Consider the following 17,727-nt stretch of genomic DNA (forward strand, 5'->3'; position numbering starts at 1 on the left):
TTTTAGGGTATATACCAAGTGTTCTGGTTAAGAAATTCTGTTAGTGCTGCCAGAACTGGTTTTTAACTCCCTCAAGCAATGCATCACACTAAATTGGCAATGAGATAACCAGTGATTAGTAATAATGAGCTAATTGATACTGGAGTTTAATATTATAGGCATACTGCCATTTGAACACAGAATATAGCTTATGGGGGAGCAAGTCTTATACCAACAACTAATAGTAAGTCATTTCTTTATTTGTAGATGGCTCTTCAGACTTCCCTAATTTGAGATATTGAGTAAATAACAGCACATAATTTTGTTCCAATAATTCAGTTACATAATGCTTTTGAAATTGCATCAGGATGGGAATGGTTTTCTGGGATCATAATTGTTGAACTAATAGGTATGCCATGGAAATTCCTTAAATATCTCAACACTTCTCAAACTTTGCTGAATATATGCGTTACTTGAAGATCTGGGTAAAATTCACATTCTGATTCAGTAGGCCTGGGGTAGGACCTGAGATTCTGTGTTTCTAGTGAGCTCATGGGATATTCTGATGCCTCTGGTCTGTGGAGCCTTAGGCCTTCAAGAATGCTTAATGTATATTTAAAGCTTACTAGTGTTTTTTTAGCCTCTAAGTTGGCAGGAGTCAGCCAAAGTGAATTCTAGGCTCTTGAAAGTAATGGCAAATCCTGGGAACTCTTAGGGTGGGGACCATTAATTATCTGACCATAGTAGGATTAAATGGATAAACTGAAGGAATACTCAAAGGGGAACCCTCCTACACTGCTGGTGGGAATGCAGTTTGGTGCAGCCACTATGGAAAACAGTGTGGAGATTCCTCAAAAGACTAGGAATAGACTTACCATATGACCCAGGAATCCCACTCCTGGGCTTGTATCCAGAAGGAACCCTACTTCAGGATGACACCTGCACCCCAATGTTCATAGCAGCACTATTTACAATAGCCAAAACATGGAAACAGCCTAAATGTCCATCAACAGGTGACTGGATAAAGAAGATGTGGTATATTTATACAATTGAATACTACTCAGCCATAAAAACTGACAACATAATGCCATTTGCAGCAACATGGATGCTCCTGGAAAATACTCCACTGGCAATAGCCAGTTGACCTCCAGCTTGGCTCATTGTGAGGGGTAAAAATAGCACTGAAGAGTGCTTGCCACAGATTTCTGGGTGTGTCCTGTGAGGCAATGTATCACCATTTTACAGGGGAGGAAAGAAACAGCGATTCTTCAGGTGTGGCCCCTGACCTGCAGCAGCAGCAGCAGCACCTGGGAACACTGTGAGAAAAGCAGATTCCTGGTGTCACCCCAGACCTACTGAATCTAAAACTCTGGAAATAAAACCCAGCAGTCTGTGTTTAAACAAGCCTTCAAGTAATTCAGATTACATGTTAAAGTTTGAAATTATATAAGTGACAGACAAGATATTAGAACACAGGTGTATTTGATCCCAAAGCCTATGCCTCTAGAACAGTTTGACGGATATATATTTTTTGTTTGAAGTATAGTCGATTTACAGTGTTGTTTCAGGTGTACAGCAAAGTGATTCAGTTTTATATAATATATTCTTTTTCAGACTCTTCCATTATAGGTTATCACAAGATATTGAATATAGTTCCCTGTGCTATATAGTAGGTCCTTGTTGCTTATCTATTTTATATATAGTGGTGTGTATCTGTTAATCCCAAACTCCTTATTCCTCCCACTACTTTTTCCTTTGGTAACCATAAATTTGTTTTTTATGTCTGAGTCTATCTCTGTTCTGTAAATAAATTTGCTTGTGTCATTTTAAAAAATTTTACATATAAGTGGTATCATATGATATTTGTCTTTGACTTTCTTCACTTAGTATGGTAATCTTTAGCTCCACCTATGTTGCTGCAAATGGCATTATTTCATTTTTACGGCTGAGTAATATTCTGTTGTATGTATGTAGGTGTTTGTGTGTTTATATGTGTGTGTGTACACAACGTACACACACACACACACACACACACATCTTCTTTATCCACTCCTTTTGATGGACATTTAGGTTGTTTACATGTAGCTATTGTAAATACTGCTTTGAACATTGGGGTGTATTTATCTTTTTGAATTAGAGGTTTCATCTTTTCTGGATATATGCCCAGGAGTGAGATTGCTGGGTCATAATGTAACTTTATTTTTAGTTTTTTTAAGGAACCTCCATACTATTCTTCATAGTGGCTACACCAGTTATATTCCCACCAACAGTGTAAAGAGGGTTCCCTTTTCTCCACACCCTCTCTAGCATTTCTTATTTGCAGACTTTTTGATGGTGGCCATTCTGACTGGTGTGAGGTGATACCTCGTGGTTTTGATTTGCATTTCTCTAATAAATAGTGATGTTGAGCATCTTTTCATGTGCCTGTTGGCTATCTATATATCTTCTTTGAAGAAATTTCTATTTAGAGCTCCTGCACATTTTTTGATGGGGTTGTTTGGTTTTTTGATATTGAACTGAATGAGCTGTTTGTGTATTTTGGAAATTAATTCCATGTTGGTTGCATCATTTGCAAGTACTTTCTCCCATTCTGTAGGTTATCTTTTTGTTTTGTTTATGGTTCCCTTTGTGGGACAGAAGCGTTTGAGTTTAATTAGGTTCCATTTGTTTATTTTTGCGTTTATTTCCTTTACTCTAGGAGGCAGATCCAAAAAAATACTGCTGTGATGATGGATATATTTTATTAGAAAGAAATGATCAATAATTAAGAGCCTAAAACTATCATTGTTCATTAATGGGAAAAAATACTTTTCACTTGACTCATTTGAGTATTTATTATGCATATTAGGCTACTCTGTTCAGCTAAGAAAAGATATTTTCCTTTACTTTTCCCATCATTTGCTGCAACCAGGAAGGATGAGAAAGAATTTAGATAACTGATTATACAGCTGCTGCAGCTCTCTAAAGTCACAGGAAGGTGGCATTGTAGTTTCTTGCGGTTGGTGTGTGCGCTGCAGTTGTATTGGAGAGACCCTCATCAGTTCTGGGACATCATTATCTAGGAAGCCATTATCTGTGCCTGTGCCCTTTGGGGCTTATGGTGACTCCTCACTGGTATTTCTTTTTTTTTTTTAAGTTTCCAGTCTGGAGGGTTCAGTGAATTTTATTGACAAGAGAAAAGACAAATAAGCCTTTGGCTGATAGGAAGTAAGCACAGTGGTAACTTTCTGATTTTATCATTTTCCTTCCTTAAAACCATCAAGTTTGTCATCTGATTGAGTATGCTTGGGACAGTTATCTTCCAATGTAGACCACTAGCAAATCTTGGGTCACTTAGGACCAAGAACTGAACAACCAAGTAACTAATCTCCAGTTCTCTGTACTTCAGATGTGCAGAGAGCCGGTAACATCAGGTAGGGCTAGCCAGGAGGGTCCCTGGCAGTGAATCTGGCTAGACAGGAGGGGGACTGGTAGTGGAGCAGAGATTAAGACCAGGAAAACCAGTGATGGAAATGACAGGTGCTGTGGGCCTGGGAGGTGAGGCTGAAGAAGTCAGTCAAAGCATGGAGGAAGAACTAGAGCTCAAGACGTTAGCCAGCAGAGACCAGTGCCCAACTGCAGCATTTGAACTGTCAAATGACAGGGCCCATTTCAGGGCAAGGGACATAGCATTGAGGGAGTAAGGGTGAATGTTGATTCTGAGCCCCAGCTAGAGGTTGTTTGGGCTCAAAATACTACTTCCTATCTGAGGTGGGATTTGATCGCCCAGCGGGAGGAAGCGGTGGTGGAAAGTGAGCACACCTGCCTCGATCAATGGGTCTGAGGGGATTGTGGTGAACCAGACGTCTCATTCTCTCTCTCTTTTCTTAGACATCTCATTCTCTTGATAGAGTGGTGTTCTAAATGACTCAGCCTTCTCATATCCCATTTTTCCCTTGTTCTACCAGTGACTGAAAAAGTCTTTGAGAGTGAATCCTGCACAGATAGTGAAGAGGAGCTGAAGATGAAGACTTCCGTCCACAGACCCCCTACCACAACGGTGAAAAAGGAACCCAGAGAGGAACGAAAGGGTCCAAAGAAAGGGACTGCTTCTCTGGGCAAAGGCAATAGACAGGTGTCCATTACTGGCTTCTTCCAGAGGAAGTGAACTGCCATCTCTGTTAAATCAGAGACGTCGAGTGGTCAAGGGACAAGACCAAGACATACCGACTCTCGCTTACTGTGTAAGTTCATCCAGCGCCTCACCTCGCCTGTATCAAAAGACTTCTTCCATTCTGTAAGGTTTATACGGCTTCTGGTTTTCAGCCAAAAGGAAATCACCTGGAAGCAAGAGGCAAAGGAATATTTTGAAAGTTGTTATCTTCTCATGACATTTTTTTAAGCACAATCTTTGACCTGTCCAGAATTCACTCCAAAGATAAATTGGAACAGGTTTCAGAATTATCACTGAAGCCATTTCGTGGCTAATCCACTGCACCCTACTCACCCTACACCCTGATCCATCTGTTTATGGCTCAGGAAGTGATCCTCCTCGTTCTGTTGTATTCTGTGGACTTGTGTGGATATTCTTTTATCCCCGAATTTTACAGGATACATTTACCATTTCCCCAGCATCCCTTCCCCACTACCACACTTCTGTGTGAAGCGTTTTCTGTAAGTCTTTTAAATCTTGGTTGGACTAAAGGCTGAAACAAAAATCTCCCTGTAATCCTCTTTTCCTCCATTATAAAGTACATCGACACCTGGCTACAGACCAGCACATTACTTGTGTTCTAGCACTTTCACAAAAGCTTACTCTCTAGACCTTTACTTGCAGTTAGTGGTTAGGGAAAAGCCTCCGGCAGAGCACAAATAGAAACGTAATGATGTATTCCACTCCACCAGAAATTACTTAGAGTCAGCATTGATGATATTCGAGGACTTGTCATGTTGCTGACATGGGAGGTGCTTTATACTGACTGCTCTTTGTGACTTTTGTCTACTCCCCTCTCTCCCTTTCCCACTCTCAATACCTGGAGAGGGAAACCCATACAATGAAACAAAGGCTAAAAAGAGAAATCCCTTCTTACCTACAGTATACAACAGCTGAGTAAAATTTCTCCTTTTCAAGGAACCCAAATGTTCAGAAACAATTTTCCAGGAAGGTAACAAGGAAGAGATAAAGCACATTATCTACAGATGTTGCTCCTCTGTATTTTTAACTCCCCCACGTGCCTAGAAGTACAGGTTCCCCAGGAAGGTAAGGAGAGACTGAGTCATTGGTAGATCTAAAATTTTCATGTGTTACTTATGGAAAATCATCTATTCCAGTGATAACTCTGAAGTGACTTCCTGTATGGCTGGATAATAAGCTCAGAGGACAGAGGTGGTGTGGTGGTGATCTTGCACAGAGAGCTCTGAGGAAAGGAACAGAGGCTCAGCTGCTGGCATGACTCATGATTAACAGACGAGGGATGTCTGATTTGCTCCTTCCGCCTTAGCCTGGTGTATGTCGTAAGCGAGGCAGTCAGCCGTCTACTGTTTAAGGTTAGGATTGTGACTGACCTTGGATTAATAGGAGCTTCTTTAGCAGCCGTCACCCCATGGACTTGATTAAAACCAGAGGTTTGGGAGATGAATCCCGGCATTACATCTAGGACTTGACAAGGCAGGGGCTTTGTGCAGCAAGCTGAGTAAAGGTTGCCATATTCCAAACTCCTTTCCTTTTAAAATGTAAAAGGATGGAGAGAAGGGTGGAAAGCCTGGACTTAAAACTTTACAAAAAACTTCTGGAGAGGAATCCCTTTTAAATGGTTATTTTTGTCATTGCCTCTAGTCATTTTTCTAAATAGAAATGGAAAATTTTAAAAAGCAACAATCCAGTCTTTTTAAAAAAATTATTATGTTGGGATCTCTAATAAAAGCAAATTTTAAATTGGAAAACTGGTGCTGGTGGAGTTCTATCTTTGAAAGGATAACGCAAATCCTGTGATCACTGTGCCCAGCCCAGTATGCTGCCTCCACTCTGAGCTGTCTGCAGGGCTCAGTAAGTAGTGAGTGCTGGCTGGTTTTGTCTTTTTGTTAAAAACAAGACAAAACAAAAAAAAACTACCATATTACCCACATGAGTTAAATAAATTTGAGAAGTTTTAAAACAGCACTTCAAACTGAATGTCTGACAAGTGTGTTATTTGATGGGACAGCAATTATTTAATCTCTGAGCAGGAACAAGGCTGGGTTTCAGTTTATACTGTTAAAACTGCATACCCATAGTAAACAAGTTATTTGCTGTCTTCATCATTTTTTCAGCCCTGTGGGAAATCTTAGTTTCAGCCAACCTCATTTTTTAGTTCCTTTAGAAGAAAATCTAGTCCTGATCTCACACATTGTGTTAGTTTGGCTTCATCACTTGCTGGCTGTGTGTGACCTTGGGCAAATTTCTAAGCCTCAGGTTCTTTATCAAAATAGAGCTCAAATGAGTTACCATGGGTTGTCAAGGCTGAAGGAGTGTATATACAGAATAAACTGGGCACACATAGGCACTCTGCAAATGGTGGCTTCCTTCTCGCTGTCGTAAATGATGTAGTCAGTCACCCGCTTCCTGAAATGTTATGAATGATATGACCCAGATGTTATACTCTTTCAAAATCATCATTCTGGCTGTAAATGTAGTCAAAGAGGGAAGATAGTTGTCCTATCTTATGAAAGGTTTTAGAGAGTACATTTTCCTGTTGTGAGAAAGTGAGATTTATAGATGGCTCTATTTACTATTCATTAAAGCATATATTGCATATCTACTATATGTCAGGCCTCTGATCTGAGCACTAGAAGATATAATAGAATCCTAGAATTTGGCACTTGTCCTCAGAGTCTAGTGGACAAGACAAGCCAGTAAAATGCAATTATAGCATCAAGTGGAGAGTGTGGTGCTAGATAAGCCCAGGGCCCTCTGAGAACCCACAGGAAGTGGGTGTTGAGGACGTCTTCCCAGAGGAGAGGAGGCCAAGCAGTTTTTGGAAGGATGAGTAGGATTTTACCAAGCCAAGAGGAATGGAAAGGATTTTCCAGGCGAAGGAACATGGCTGTTGCGGGGGGAAATGGACTATTAGAATTTGGGAATAGGGAGGAAAATATATTGAGAAATGAAGTGGGGTCCTGCTAAGGAGTTTGGATTTTGTTTGAAGACTGAGGGCCAATTGAGTTTTAAGAAGGGTAACATTAGAAGTTGATTTTCATTTAAGCATGACAGCTGGCATTTTCTTTGATTTTGTGTGCCATATAGGGAGTGTTTCTACCCATTCTTGTACATTGTATCTTAGTCCTACTAGTATTCAAATTAAAGTTGTAATGGAATTTTTAAAAAATGTCCTGGTTAAAATAAGACTGCTTAATTTGGGCAGTCAAGGTAGACAATGGCAGCATTTCCCTTGTTTTCCCATCAATACAGCTTTCTCTTGCAGAAATGATTTCACTTTTTAAAAAGTGATTGCAAAAGCTGGTAGTTCTCCGACACTCAATGATACAAGCCTCTACTCATTTCCCTGGAAAAAAAAAAACCCAGGGGAGGGGGCGGGGATGAGTGGAACAGTTCTATTCCTTTTCTATCTTTGTTTCTCTAAGAAGACATTAGTTATTATACAGGAGAGAGCTGAAGAGAAGGGCCATATAAGGAAACGAAATAGTTGCTCCAGGACCTGAGTGGAGTGAGTGCATAATAATGTATTTGCCAGAAATGTACTCTGTGTCAAGACTCGTTTTGGTAAACTTGTCTCCTTTCATTGGTTCCGGGATCTCAGTATGCTGTAATGCAGCTTTTTACCACCATGAAACATTCTGGGGCTGCCTCGTTCTGTTGTGAGAAGGCAGTATTGCTTTCTGAGTTATTACCCTGGCGGCTCTGTAAATTAGCCCATGCTGTCACCATGCCCTGTCTGAAGGGCACATTGTACCCAAATGACTGCATTAAGGATTGACTCTTGCCACTCCCTGCTGCATGACACTTCTCACCACTTGTATCTGTGTCCAGTTTTTTTGTGTTAAGTGTGGGCCACCCACAGATTGCCACCCAGGCTCTCCAGCCTGAGAAACTTGGTAAGGCTTCTGATCCAAACCCACCTTAACTCTACAATTCCCCTTCCGTTTTCAAACCCTAAATATTGTCTGGCTCCCACTTCTCTCCTCCTCTTTTTTCTCATTTGCTTTTGCCAGACTCCTTGTTTCTTGAGGCTCCACTTTGGCTTCTCCCTGTCTTTTTTTTTTTTTAATTTAAACTCAAAGTTCTTCATGGCTAGTCCTTCTTTAACTTCTTTCTTTCAGTCTTTTCAGCTTGTTTTCTCAAGTTCTTATGTCTTTTACTGGACTGCTCTTGAAGAGTGGAAAAATCACGTTGTTTAGTATCCACTTTGGATTATTCAAATGCAAAGTGTCAAGCAGTTGTTGAATGCTAGTTATGTTTCATCCTGGATAAGATACTTTAGGGATGGCCAGAGCTCAGAGGTTATCATTTTGGAGTGGCAGGACATGCACAGCCAATAGCATTAAATAGCAATTGAGATGATACTTAGATGTGGTAGACAAGGGACTTAATTCAGAAGAGAACCAGGATAAACATAATGGGTAAAAATTTATAGTCCTGTGTAAAGAATAACAAAGGATTTAAGACCAGAAACCGGCTGAGGAAGGTTCACCATTTTAGTGTATTTTTATTTAGCTGTTCAAACGTCACTCACCATTTACACAGTCATGGTAGAAGTAAACCGTGATAAAGTGAATCCTTAATGGGGTTATTTCTGTCCTACCTTAAAAATGAGAATACTGACAAGACAGCAAGCAGGTACCCCGGATTATTCCAAGAGGCAGCTTATAGGATCTACATATATTAGATCAGCATAACTTCAACTCAGTTTTGTACACACTCAACAATTTTGGCATACTGGAGAAGCAGGGTGCTGTGATGGAAACAACACAAGTTGGGAGGCAGAGGGCTCTGAATTCAAACCCTATTTAAGGCACTGACCTCAAGTAAGATACTCATCCTCTAAGAACTTGTTTCTGCGTCTTTATAATGAGTTACTGTCTACCTTACAGGGTTGTTTTAAAGCTTTAAGAAATACTGCATGGGCTGTCAGTCCCTAGTATTTTGACATATAGTAAGGCTAACATAAAGCAAGATAACTTACATTTTTTACACACATACTATGTGCCAGGCACTGCTCCAAGTATGTTAAATGTGTTAACTTTTTAAAAATTGAGGTATAGTTGATATGCAATATTATATAAGTTTCAGGTATACAGCATAGTAATTCACAATTTTTAAAGGTTATTTCCATTTATTTATACTTAAAAATATTGGCTATATTCCCTGTGTTGTACGATATATCCTTGTAGCTTATTTACTTTATACATAGTGGTTTGTACCTCTTAATCCCCATCCCTATCTTGCCCCTCCCCCCAGATATATTAACTCTTAATCCTTATAGCAACCCTAAGAGATAGGTAATTTTATTCCCATTTTACACATAAGGAAACTGAAGCAGGGAAGTAACATAACTCGTTCAAGTTCACAGAGTGAGCAAGTGACAGAGCCAGGATATCAATCTTGATAATTTGGCTTCAGTGCCTGTAGTCAACCACCATGCTATACTGCTCTTGGCTATGTTAGTTTACGCTTCCATACTGCCCAATGATGATTCAAGTTCATTTTTATAAGTGAAAGTACAACTAGGTGTTCAGATCCCAGATTGTCACATCTGAAGGCGATCTTAATGTTTATCTAACTCAACCACCCATCTGCTGCGTGAGTCCTCTCTACAGATCCCTGCCAGGTGGTCTTGAATCTAAACAAAGATTCAATTATGTTCAGTATCCCATACTTTCTAAATTACAAAGTTAAATAAGTAGACTAATAAATGTTAAGGAGAATTTAAAGGGTGGCTAGAATAAAGTTTTATGATTAATTTTAGATCATAGGGAAACTTCTGAATACAGCATAGTTCCCTAAGTAATCCATTTAGTTGCTTTTAGTTTAAGTAAAGAATACTCTTTTTCCTAGGAGAAGATTGTCCAATTCTTGGCCTTGCCTTTGAGTCAACCTTTGTAAGAAGATCAAGAAGAAATTTGGCAGGGTTTTTTTGTTTTTGTTTTTTGGGGTTTTTTTTTTTGACTATTTAGGCCATGCTGTGAGTTCACATGTAGAAGAGTGGCCCCAGGACACTTGTTAGCCACTGATTGCACTGGATTAGGCCAAGCGAGTATTCTCAAAACCAGGTTTTCCTAAAAGGTATGTGAAGATCACATAAACACAGCATCTTCATGGTATGGTGCTTCTTTATTCTATCCTGGGTTGGGATGTATAGGAAGCAGAACCATTTTCCTGTAAACCAAATAGATATGAGTATTTCCCTTGTCCCTCATAGTTATATTCCACCTTTATGTGGTGTTTTACTTGATCTTATTTCATCCTTGTGATAACCTTCAAGGATTTTCTCTCCCCTGCTTTGCAGAAAACAAGCCCAGGTCATTTAGCGAGTTTGCCTAAAATCTCACAGTAAAAGAGTGGACCAGGGCTAGAACCAGGGTCTTCAGACTTCACATCATGTGACTTTTCCACTGTGCGACAACCCCTAAGAAGAATGTGTTGGTCTACTCAAGGGTGTGCCTGGAATTAATGCTTCCTGATTTGCCCAACAACCATGGTGGCTGCTGTGAAAGACACAAGAAAAGCACATGACACGTTCTCTGCCTTCCTAGAACTGACAGTCATTGGAAAGGCAACCCATGTGCATATTTGCGCACCGCACAGACTTTTGTTAAAAGTTTACTATGTGCCCAGCACTGTCGTGTTAGATGCCAGGGATAACATACAAAGATGAATTTCTCGCCCTTTGAGAACTTTACTATCTAGGGGAGGGAGAGACACAGACAAATAATTCAAATGTGCTATAATGATAAAATTAGTCCTTATCATGGGCCAAAATTTGTGCTAGACATTTTTTCTCTAATCTTTGTAACACTTTTCATTTACAAATGAAGATAGGGAGGCTCAGAGTTTAAATGTTTGGCCAGTAAGTGGCAAAGGTAAGATGTGTTCATTTTTAATAATAAATTTAATTTTAAAAATTGGAGGAACTAGAAAACTCGAATGATGTGATTAGCAAACCTGAATAGGAAGCTAACTTCCTGTCGTATGGATGTGTGAGCCAATGCGGAGGTTGGAACAAAAGGAGTGAAATGAATTCCACCTTTAGAATCGTTGATCCCAGCTAGGGATGATCTTATCAATGGTTCAGGTCACTGCCTCTTTTGGCTATAAGCCCTTGCATCTGTCTTTACATAAGGAGAACCACACTAGCAGACTAAAGGCTAGAAGACTACGTCTTTCCCTCTGGGTGGTTTTCCAGCTGGCCTGGGAGGAGAGCCAGAGTTTAAACTATAGGATTTCTGACTTGAAACCTATATTCTTTCCACTGTATCAAGTCCTTCCTCCCCTGCCCAGAGTCTGTGGGCCAAGGGAAGGGTTGTCTGTGACTGCCGTAGGGATTAAGGATCCACAGAGGATGAAGTGCTTAAACTGAGAATAGAAATTTGCCAAATGGGAAAGTGAAGGGCACTCCAGGCAGAAGGAACAGGACTTACAACATAAGACGCATAGGCACATGAGAGCGCAGAGTGTTTACAGTTACAAGTGGTTTAGTGTGAGGTAGAATCATGGGTTATGAGACAAGTAAGTAGGCAGAGACCAGATCACAGAGGTTTTTGCTAAGTAGTTTAGACTTTACTCTACAGGCAGTAGGAAGCCACTGAAGAATTTCAACATGTCAGATTTGTACATTAGAGAAATCATCCTTTGTAGCCTGAAGAGAGAATCACCAGATCATAAATAAGAGCCAAATTGCACCTGCATCTCGAGATGGAGAAAGCAGAGGAAAATAATATGAAATTGGATTTAGTTCAGTTTTAGGCAGATGACTTTCTTGATCCCCTTAGAAACTCAGGACAGGAGAGAATTGGGAGTGACTTCAAATGTGGACTGATTAGCCTTTTGCTGGGTCATCTCATGCTTGGAAATCCTGGCTCCTGCCTGAGCCATGGTCCTTGTTAAAGCATGGAGATGGGATTGGTTCCACAGTTCCACTAAGGATACATGTAGGCCACTCTCTGACGCACGGACACACACTCTGATTTAGACCTGGAACTGACTGCATCTCCCTGGAATTCTTTGGGCCAAAATGACCCACAGTCCCAGACTGGTCAACTAAAGTCATCTTACGAATAATTAAATAACTTTAGTCATATTTATCGTACACCTGTTCCATGCCAGTTTCGTCCATATACTTTATCATTTATTCCTAACAATTTTGTTAAATGTAGCTATCAGCCCAATTTTGTTAGGAAATTAACAAGGAATTAGGAAATTAAGAGAGGCCACCCAGCTAGCAAACGGTAGAGCTGGAATTTGAGGGGCAGACTGAGTGCCCTGTCGTCATCCATTCCTGACGTGAGTTCTTTTCCCGTGGTGTGGTGCGCTGTAAGCAGCCTTGCGTGTATCATAATGCGGTTCACATCAGGCACTCACTGAACAGCCATTATACTTGGGACTATGCAGTGATGTGCTTCTATTCTATCAGTAAGCTTTTTTACTGCAAACTCCTGAGCTTACCCCTAAAATAGGGGACCAGCTATCCTGAAGCCTCTGCATGAAGCACCCTACACCCCTTACTTAGAACCATTCATAGCTCACAACATGAGTTCCGTGGCTTCCCAGCCTATCACACATTAGAAGCAGCAGAGCAGCTAGAGATGGTCCCTGTTTGCTATCAAGCAAGTGGTTGTCACTTCTTGGTTTTCTAGAAAGTACTTGGATTTTAGAGTCAGAGAGACTGGGGCTTAGTGCCTATTTACTGTCATTGTGACTTCTAGAAAGTCACTTAGCTTTCCTGAGCCTCAGTTTGCTCATCTGCAAGGTGAAGATAATATCTATGTCAAGATTAATGTGAGGATTAGAGACAACAAAGTGCCCAGCTCATAGTGGTTGGTCAGTAAATGATTAACTATGATTATTTTCAAAGCAGTACTTTAGGCTTTAATGTTACCTATGTGTGAAAAATGAGTTGTCATCCTTTATTATGTTTTTTCAACTGACCTTTGTTAAAGTATCTACTTTATGTTACAGACAAACATACTTTGATATTGGACTATCAAAACTGATACTCTTGGGATTCTGCTCACCTGTCCAACCCTTGACCCTCCTTGATCCACCAGCACCCCTCCCCTCAGTGGGCTGCCGTGTCACTCCGCACATATCCTGTACTCGTTTCAACCACATTTCTACTTGAAACCATTTAGAGTGAAGCCAGTGGTCTGAGTGCACATTCTACTTCTCCAAGTACAGACATCAGAGGGCGCCTTTATAAATGAAAAAATAAACAGATCTCCGGCAGCGAAGAGGCCTCCCCCGCCTCCCCTGATGATGTGTGGGGTGCTCAATGGTCATGCCTGTAGTTTGAGCCCATCTGTTTTTTTCTGTCTGCCTCCTGAGTACTGTCCCCTTGTGGTTTGCATCATTCCCAAAGAAGAGCCAACTCTAACCCTCCTCAATCCACTTGGTCAAGAGCTGTCTTATTTAAACACACTCCCTCTCTCTTTGGGCGCCAGATGTGAAGTTTCAAGGCAGTGGAGGCCAGGCTGGCTAACACTGTGACACCTGCTTTAGCAGGCAAGCCAGTCAGCTGCTGCTTCTGATGATGTTGGCCCTTTTTCATGGACAGCATGAGGGTTTCACCCCACCGAGCACACACACAGGCAGCTGAGGGAGCCTCATAAATTATGGTTTTGTTTGTTTACTTAGGGCAGGCAGCACGGTGTAGTGGAAAGAGCCCTGCACTTGGAAGCAGAAAACATGGGTTTGAGTCCTCACTCGTTATGTCATTTTGCCTTCAGAGCCCCTCTTTCTTCATAGACATATACCATCTGAGATGGTGATAAGTGCTATTGGTCTGTCTGCTTATGGGCCATCTCCTTCATGGTGTTATAGTGAGTCCCAGGTGGTCAGGGACTGTTTTGGCCATCATTCTATCTCCAGCACCTAGGACAGTGCCTGGAACATAGTAGGCCCTTAGAAAAGATTTACTGAATGAATGAATTCTAAAACTGCCTCTTCCACTTATTGGCCATGTGATCTGGGAAAAGTCCTTTATCTTCTCTGGGCCTTCATTTTGTCAGCTGTAAAATGAAGCCATTAGATCTCTATCCCTGATGCTCTAAGATTATAAGAATTCATTCATTTAAAAAATTACCTTGTGTCTGGACTGGGCACTCTGCCAAGCCCTGAAAATACACAGTCATGAACAAGTCAGAAACAGAACCTGCCCTCATGGAGTTCTGAAAGGGAGAGGCAACCAAATAAATTATGGCATACACGGGTATTGAGGGACCATTGGGATCAGCCTACAAAGGATCTGTAGAGGGCACTGTGAGAGGATGTGACAGGGGACCTAACCATGTTGGGGATCATCCTGGAAGATATCCTGGTAAGAGGGACATTTAAGCTCAACTTTGCAGATTAGCAGTGGGTACAGGATCTCAGGCAGAGGGAAGAGCATAGGTGAAGGCCCTGGGCGGAAGTGTGGCTGGAGCACAGTAATCAACATGGAAGCTGTACCCAAGATGAGACCAGAGAAGTAAGCTGAGCCAGATGGTTGGGAACGTTGTGGCTGTGATAGGGATTTTGTTATTCTTAAGGCAAAGGGAAGCCATGGAAGACAATCCCTGTCACTAGGGAGAGCTCCCTAATACAGACAAACAGGAAAGCAGGACCCATTCTTACATGCCTGTCCAAGATAGGGTCGATATTACCCCATTTTGTAGATGAGGAAACAGGCCCGGGGAGGTCAGGGGACTTACCAAGACCATATAGCACAAGTCAGTGATGGAGTCTGATTTTTGGAATTTCAGTCCACTGCTCTCAATACTCTACAACATTACAGAGTTGAGAGCTGTTTTTCCCTCTAAAATCCTCCAGATGGCTAAAATTTGAACCTAAATACCTTGTAATAATAATTTTTATCTGAAATTTGAATGTTTTGTAAGTAACTTTTACGCAAGTCTGATAGACACAGATTTCTCCTGAGCATTATACTTGCATTTGGGGTAACTGCAACCAAATTTCTGATGTATTTTGTATTATCCTTAGGATCAATTCTTAGGAATAGAATTACCATGTCGAAGGATATGTACATTTTTGAGACAGATATTGCCAATTGCCTCCTCAAAGGTTGTACCGATTGTGATGTTCATCATCAGTACATGAGAATGGCTTTCTCCTTCTTCAAATACCAGAGACCAATCTGATTTAACTTACACAAAGTTGAATAAAGCTGAATTACCAGTCATACCTTATTATTATTATTTTTTTAGAGGCAGGAAATACAACTAGGCTTTGGTGATTTTAATTGAGGAAAGAAGATGAAGCTATATAGTGTCCGGAGGAGGCAGAAAACTCCCCAAAGACTAGGAGAAGCCAAAAGGTACCTCCCAAGGGGTCTGGCCATTGGCTGACAGGGAGGCATTTGTGTCAGCAGCTGCTGCTGCTCACAACTTGGTGTGGTTCCTGGAGACGTAAGCAGGTTCTATGACGCTGACAGAGCTCTGTGGGCTGAGGAGGAAGAAAATTCCAGCAGAAGCTCTGTCAGTGAGAAGAGCAGTGTTGAGTTATCACAGCCAGCAGACTTGGGAGAATATCACCATGGGCTTGTTACTTCACCTAGAGGGGTCACAAGCCCAAGAGTCAGAGATCTTGGTGTTGTCACCCTCACCTGGCTGCAGTGATGGGCCTATATCTCTGTCTCCTACAGCGCCTTGCACAGAGTGCGTGCTCTGGGCCTTGTTTCAGAGCCGAGCCAACCTTTCAATAATTTGCTGTTAACTCAACAAATATTTAATGTGCTAGGCAGTGGAAATAAAGTGAAGATTAGGACAACATAGTTTGTGCCCCCCTACAGAGTTTACAAGCTAGTGAGGGTTAACTATAAGTAATAAGCAATTACAATGTTTATGAGAGATTGGCTATGAGAAAGAAGTACAGGGTACCATAAAAATAGATTAGAAGGGCCCCACGTCCAGACTTGGTGGATACAGTAAAGATACAGGGTAAATTCCAGTGAGGACAGGGGCTGTGAATACCTTGTCCACTGCTGTATCACAGGACCTGCTACAGGACGGATCCTCCATAAACAGCTAAGAAACAAAAGAATGAATGAATGAGGTGATGCCCATGTCTGAACTGGAAAGCCAAGCTGAGGACAGAAATAATGTTCCACACAGAGATAAAGGCAGTGTAAAGGCCTGGATAGATTAAGAAAATTGTTCAGTGTGGCTGATGCCAAGTCAAGGAAGCTGAGAGTAGAAAGATTTAAGGCTGAAGAGGCAGGAGGTCAGGTCATGGAGGGTCTTATAAGCAAGCCATATTAAGGAGAATGGATTTTTCCTTAAAGGAAGTAAGAAACCAAGGAAAGTTATTAAGCAAGGAAGTGATAGGATCAGATGATACAGTTATTTTGTGTCAGCTCAATACCATATAGTATCTCTTATTTTCAGAACAATCTTGCAAAATATCTATTATCCCCTCCTTTATAGATGAGATTTTGTGGCTTACCTAAGGTCAAATAACACATCTGGGATTGAAAGCCAGGCCTGGCTGACTCCAAAGCCTGCATATTCTTTCCACTATATCCCACTGCCCCCACTGTGCTGGATATTCTGGCTTTCATATCTTATTATGGACAAGGCCTTCACCTGGTCCTTGGCTCCAAGAACACCATCCTTCAGCCAGGCATGTCACTAGCTGGCTAGGACAACCCAAAGCCTACAGGCTGTACCGTTACTGCTGACTTCTTTCCGTGTGGGACGGTGAGAGCTTGTGGCTTCAGATAAGATTCTTCACCTGGCTACCTGCTGACCTGCTGTTAGCCTTTTCTACCGCACCTGCCCAAAAGAGATTTTAACACACTGTTAACGCAACAACGGTGATAAACAACAATCATTTGTGCAGCTTCTGCCAATGCTCCAGGCACTAAGATCAGGAATTCATATACATTACTTCTTTTCATCTTAACATTTTGATTTAGCTATTATTAGCCTCAATTTTCTCATGTCAAAATCAGGCAAAGAGAGTTCGACTTGCCCAAGATCACACAGTTAAAAAATGATACATTTCTGCTTCTGGTCATGCCAAGTAACTGATACTGAATTAGCAACATCCCCCCGCAACAAAAACTATGAAATTGTATACGATATATGAAATAATTGTTTTCAGACATTAGACAACAGGCAGAGTAGGAATGTTATCCCTAATAGGAAGAAAACAAATGCTATGTGCCTCATTATCACCCAATTTGGAGGTAGTTTCTAGACCCTGATGCAGGGAAGGGATTGCCAAACAGAACATTTGCTAAAAAGAGGAGATAGAAATTGAAGTTCAGGGTTACTGAGGCAGCTGAAATTTGCAGGGCAGGGTTTCAGACAGACTGGAGCTGCACAGAAAAGGAGCTCCAGGGATATGCATTGGTGTGCACCTACACATGCAGAGGAAGGCATTCCAGGAGGCCAGGCAGGGAACAACTGCTGGAGAGCTGAACCACTACCACTGCATGCAGCGGTTATAACTCATCAGAATACAGAGGTCTCACTGAATACTCCACGCGTGCAGTAGAACTCTTTGAAAGGCCAGGTCCTAACATTACAGCTAATCTAGCCCGGGAGTAAAGGCTACTC

The 17,727-nt window shown here is 41.4% G+C and overlaps 1 protein-coding gene across 2 annotated transcripts in view; it reads left to right on the forward strand.

The window, feature by feature from the left end:
* Positions 1-4,730, forward strand: part of POLD3 (DNA polymerase delta 3, accessory subunit) — a 44,646-nt gene extending 39,916 nt beyond the window's left edge. Inside the window, exon 11 of one of the 2 annotated variants that reach the window (XM_032489350.1) lies at positions 3,927-4,061. In XM_032489350.1, the coding sequence (XP_032345241.1) occupies positions 3,927-3,929 (3 nt within the window). In that variant the 3' untranslated portion in view covers positions 3,930-4,061. Of the gene's footprint in view, positions 1-3,926 lie in introns of both variants that reach the window. The other variant, XM_006181583.3, reaches the window with a different exon arrangement.
* Positions 4,731-17,727: the final 12,997 nt, after the last annotated feature.

This window comes from Camelus ferus, chromosome 10 (genome assembly GCF_009834535.1).
Source record: "Camelus ferus isolate YT-003-E chromosome 10, BCGSAC_Cfer_1.0, whole genome shotgun sequence".
Lineage (NCBI taxonomy): Eukaryota > Metazoa > Chordata > Mammalia > Artiodactyla > Camelidae > Camelus > Camelus ferus.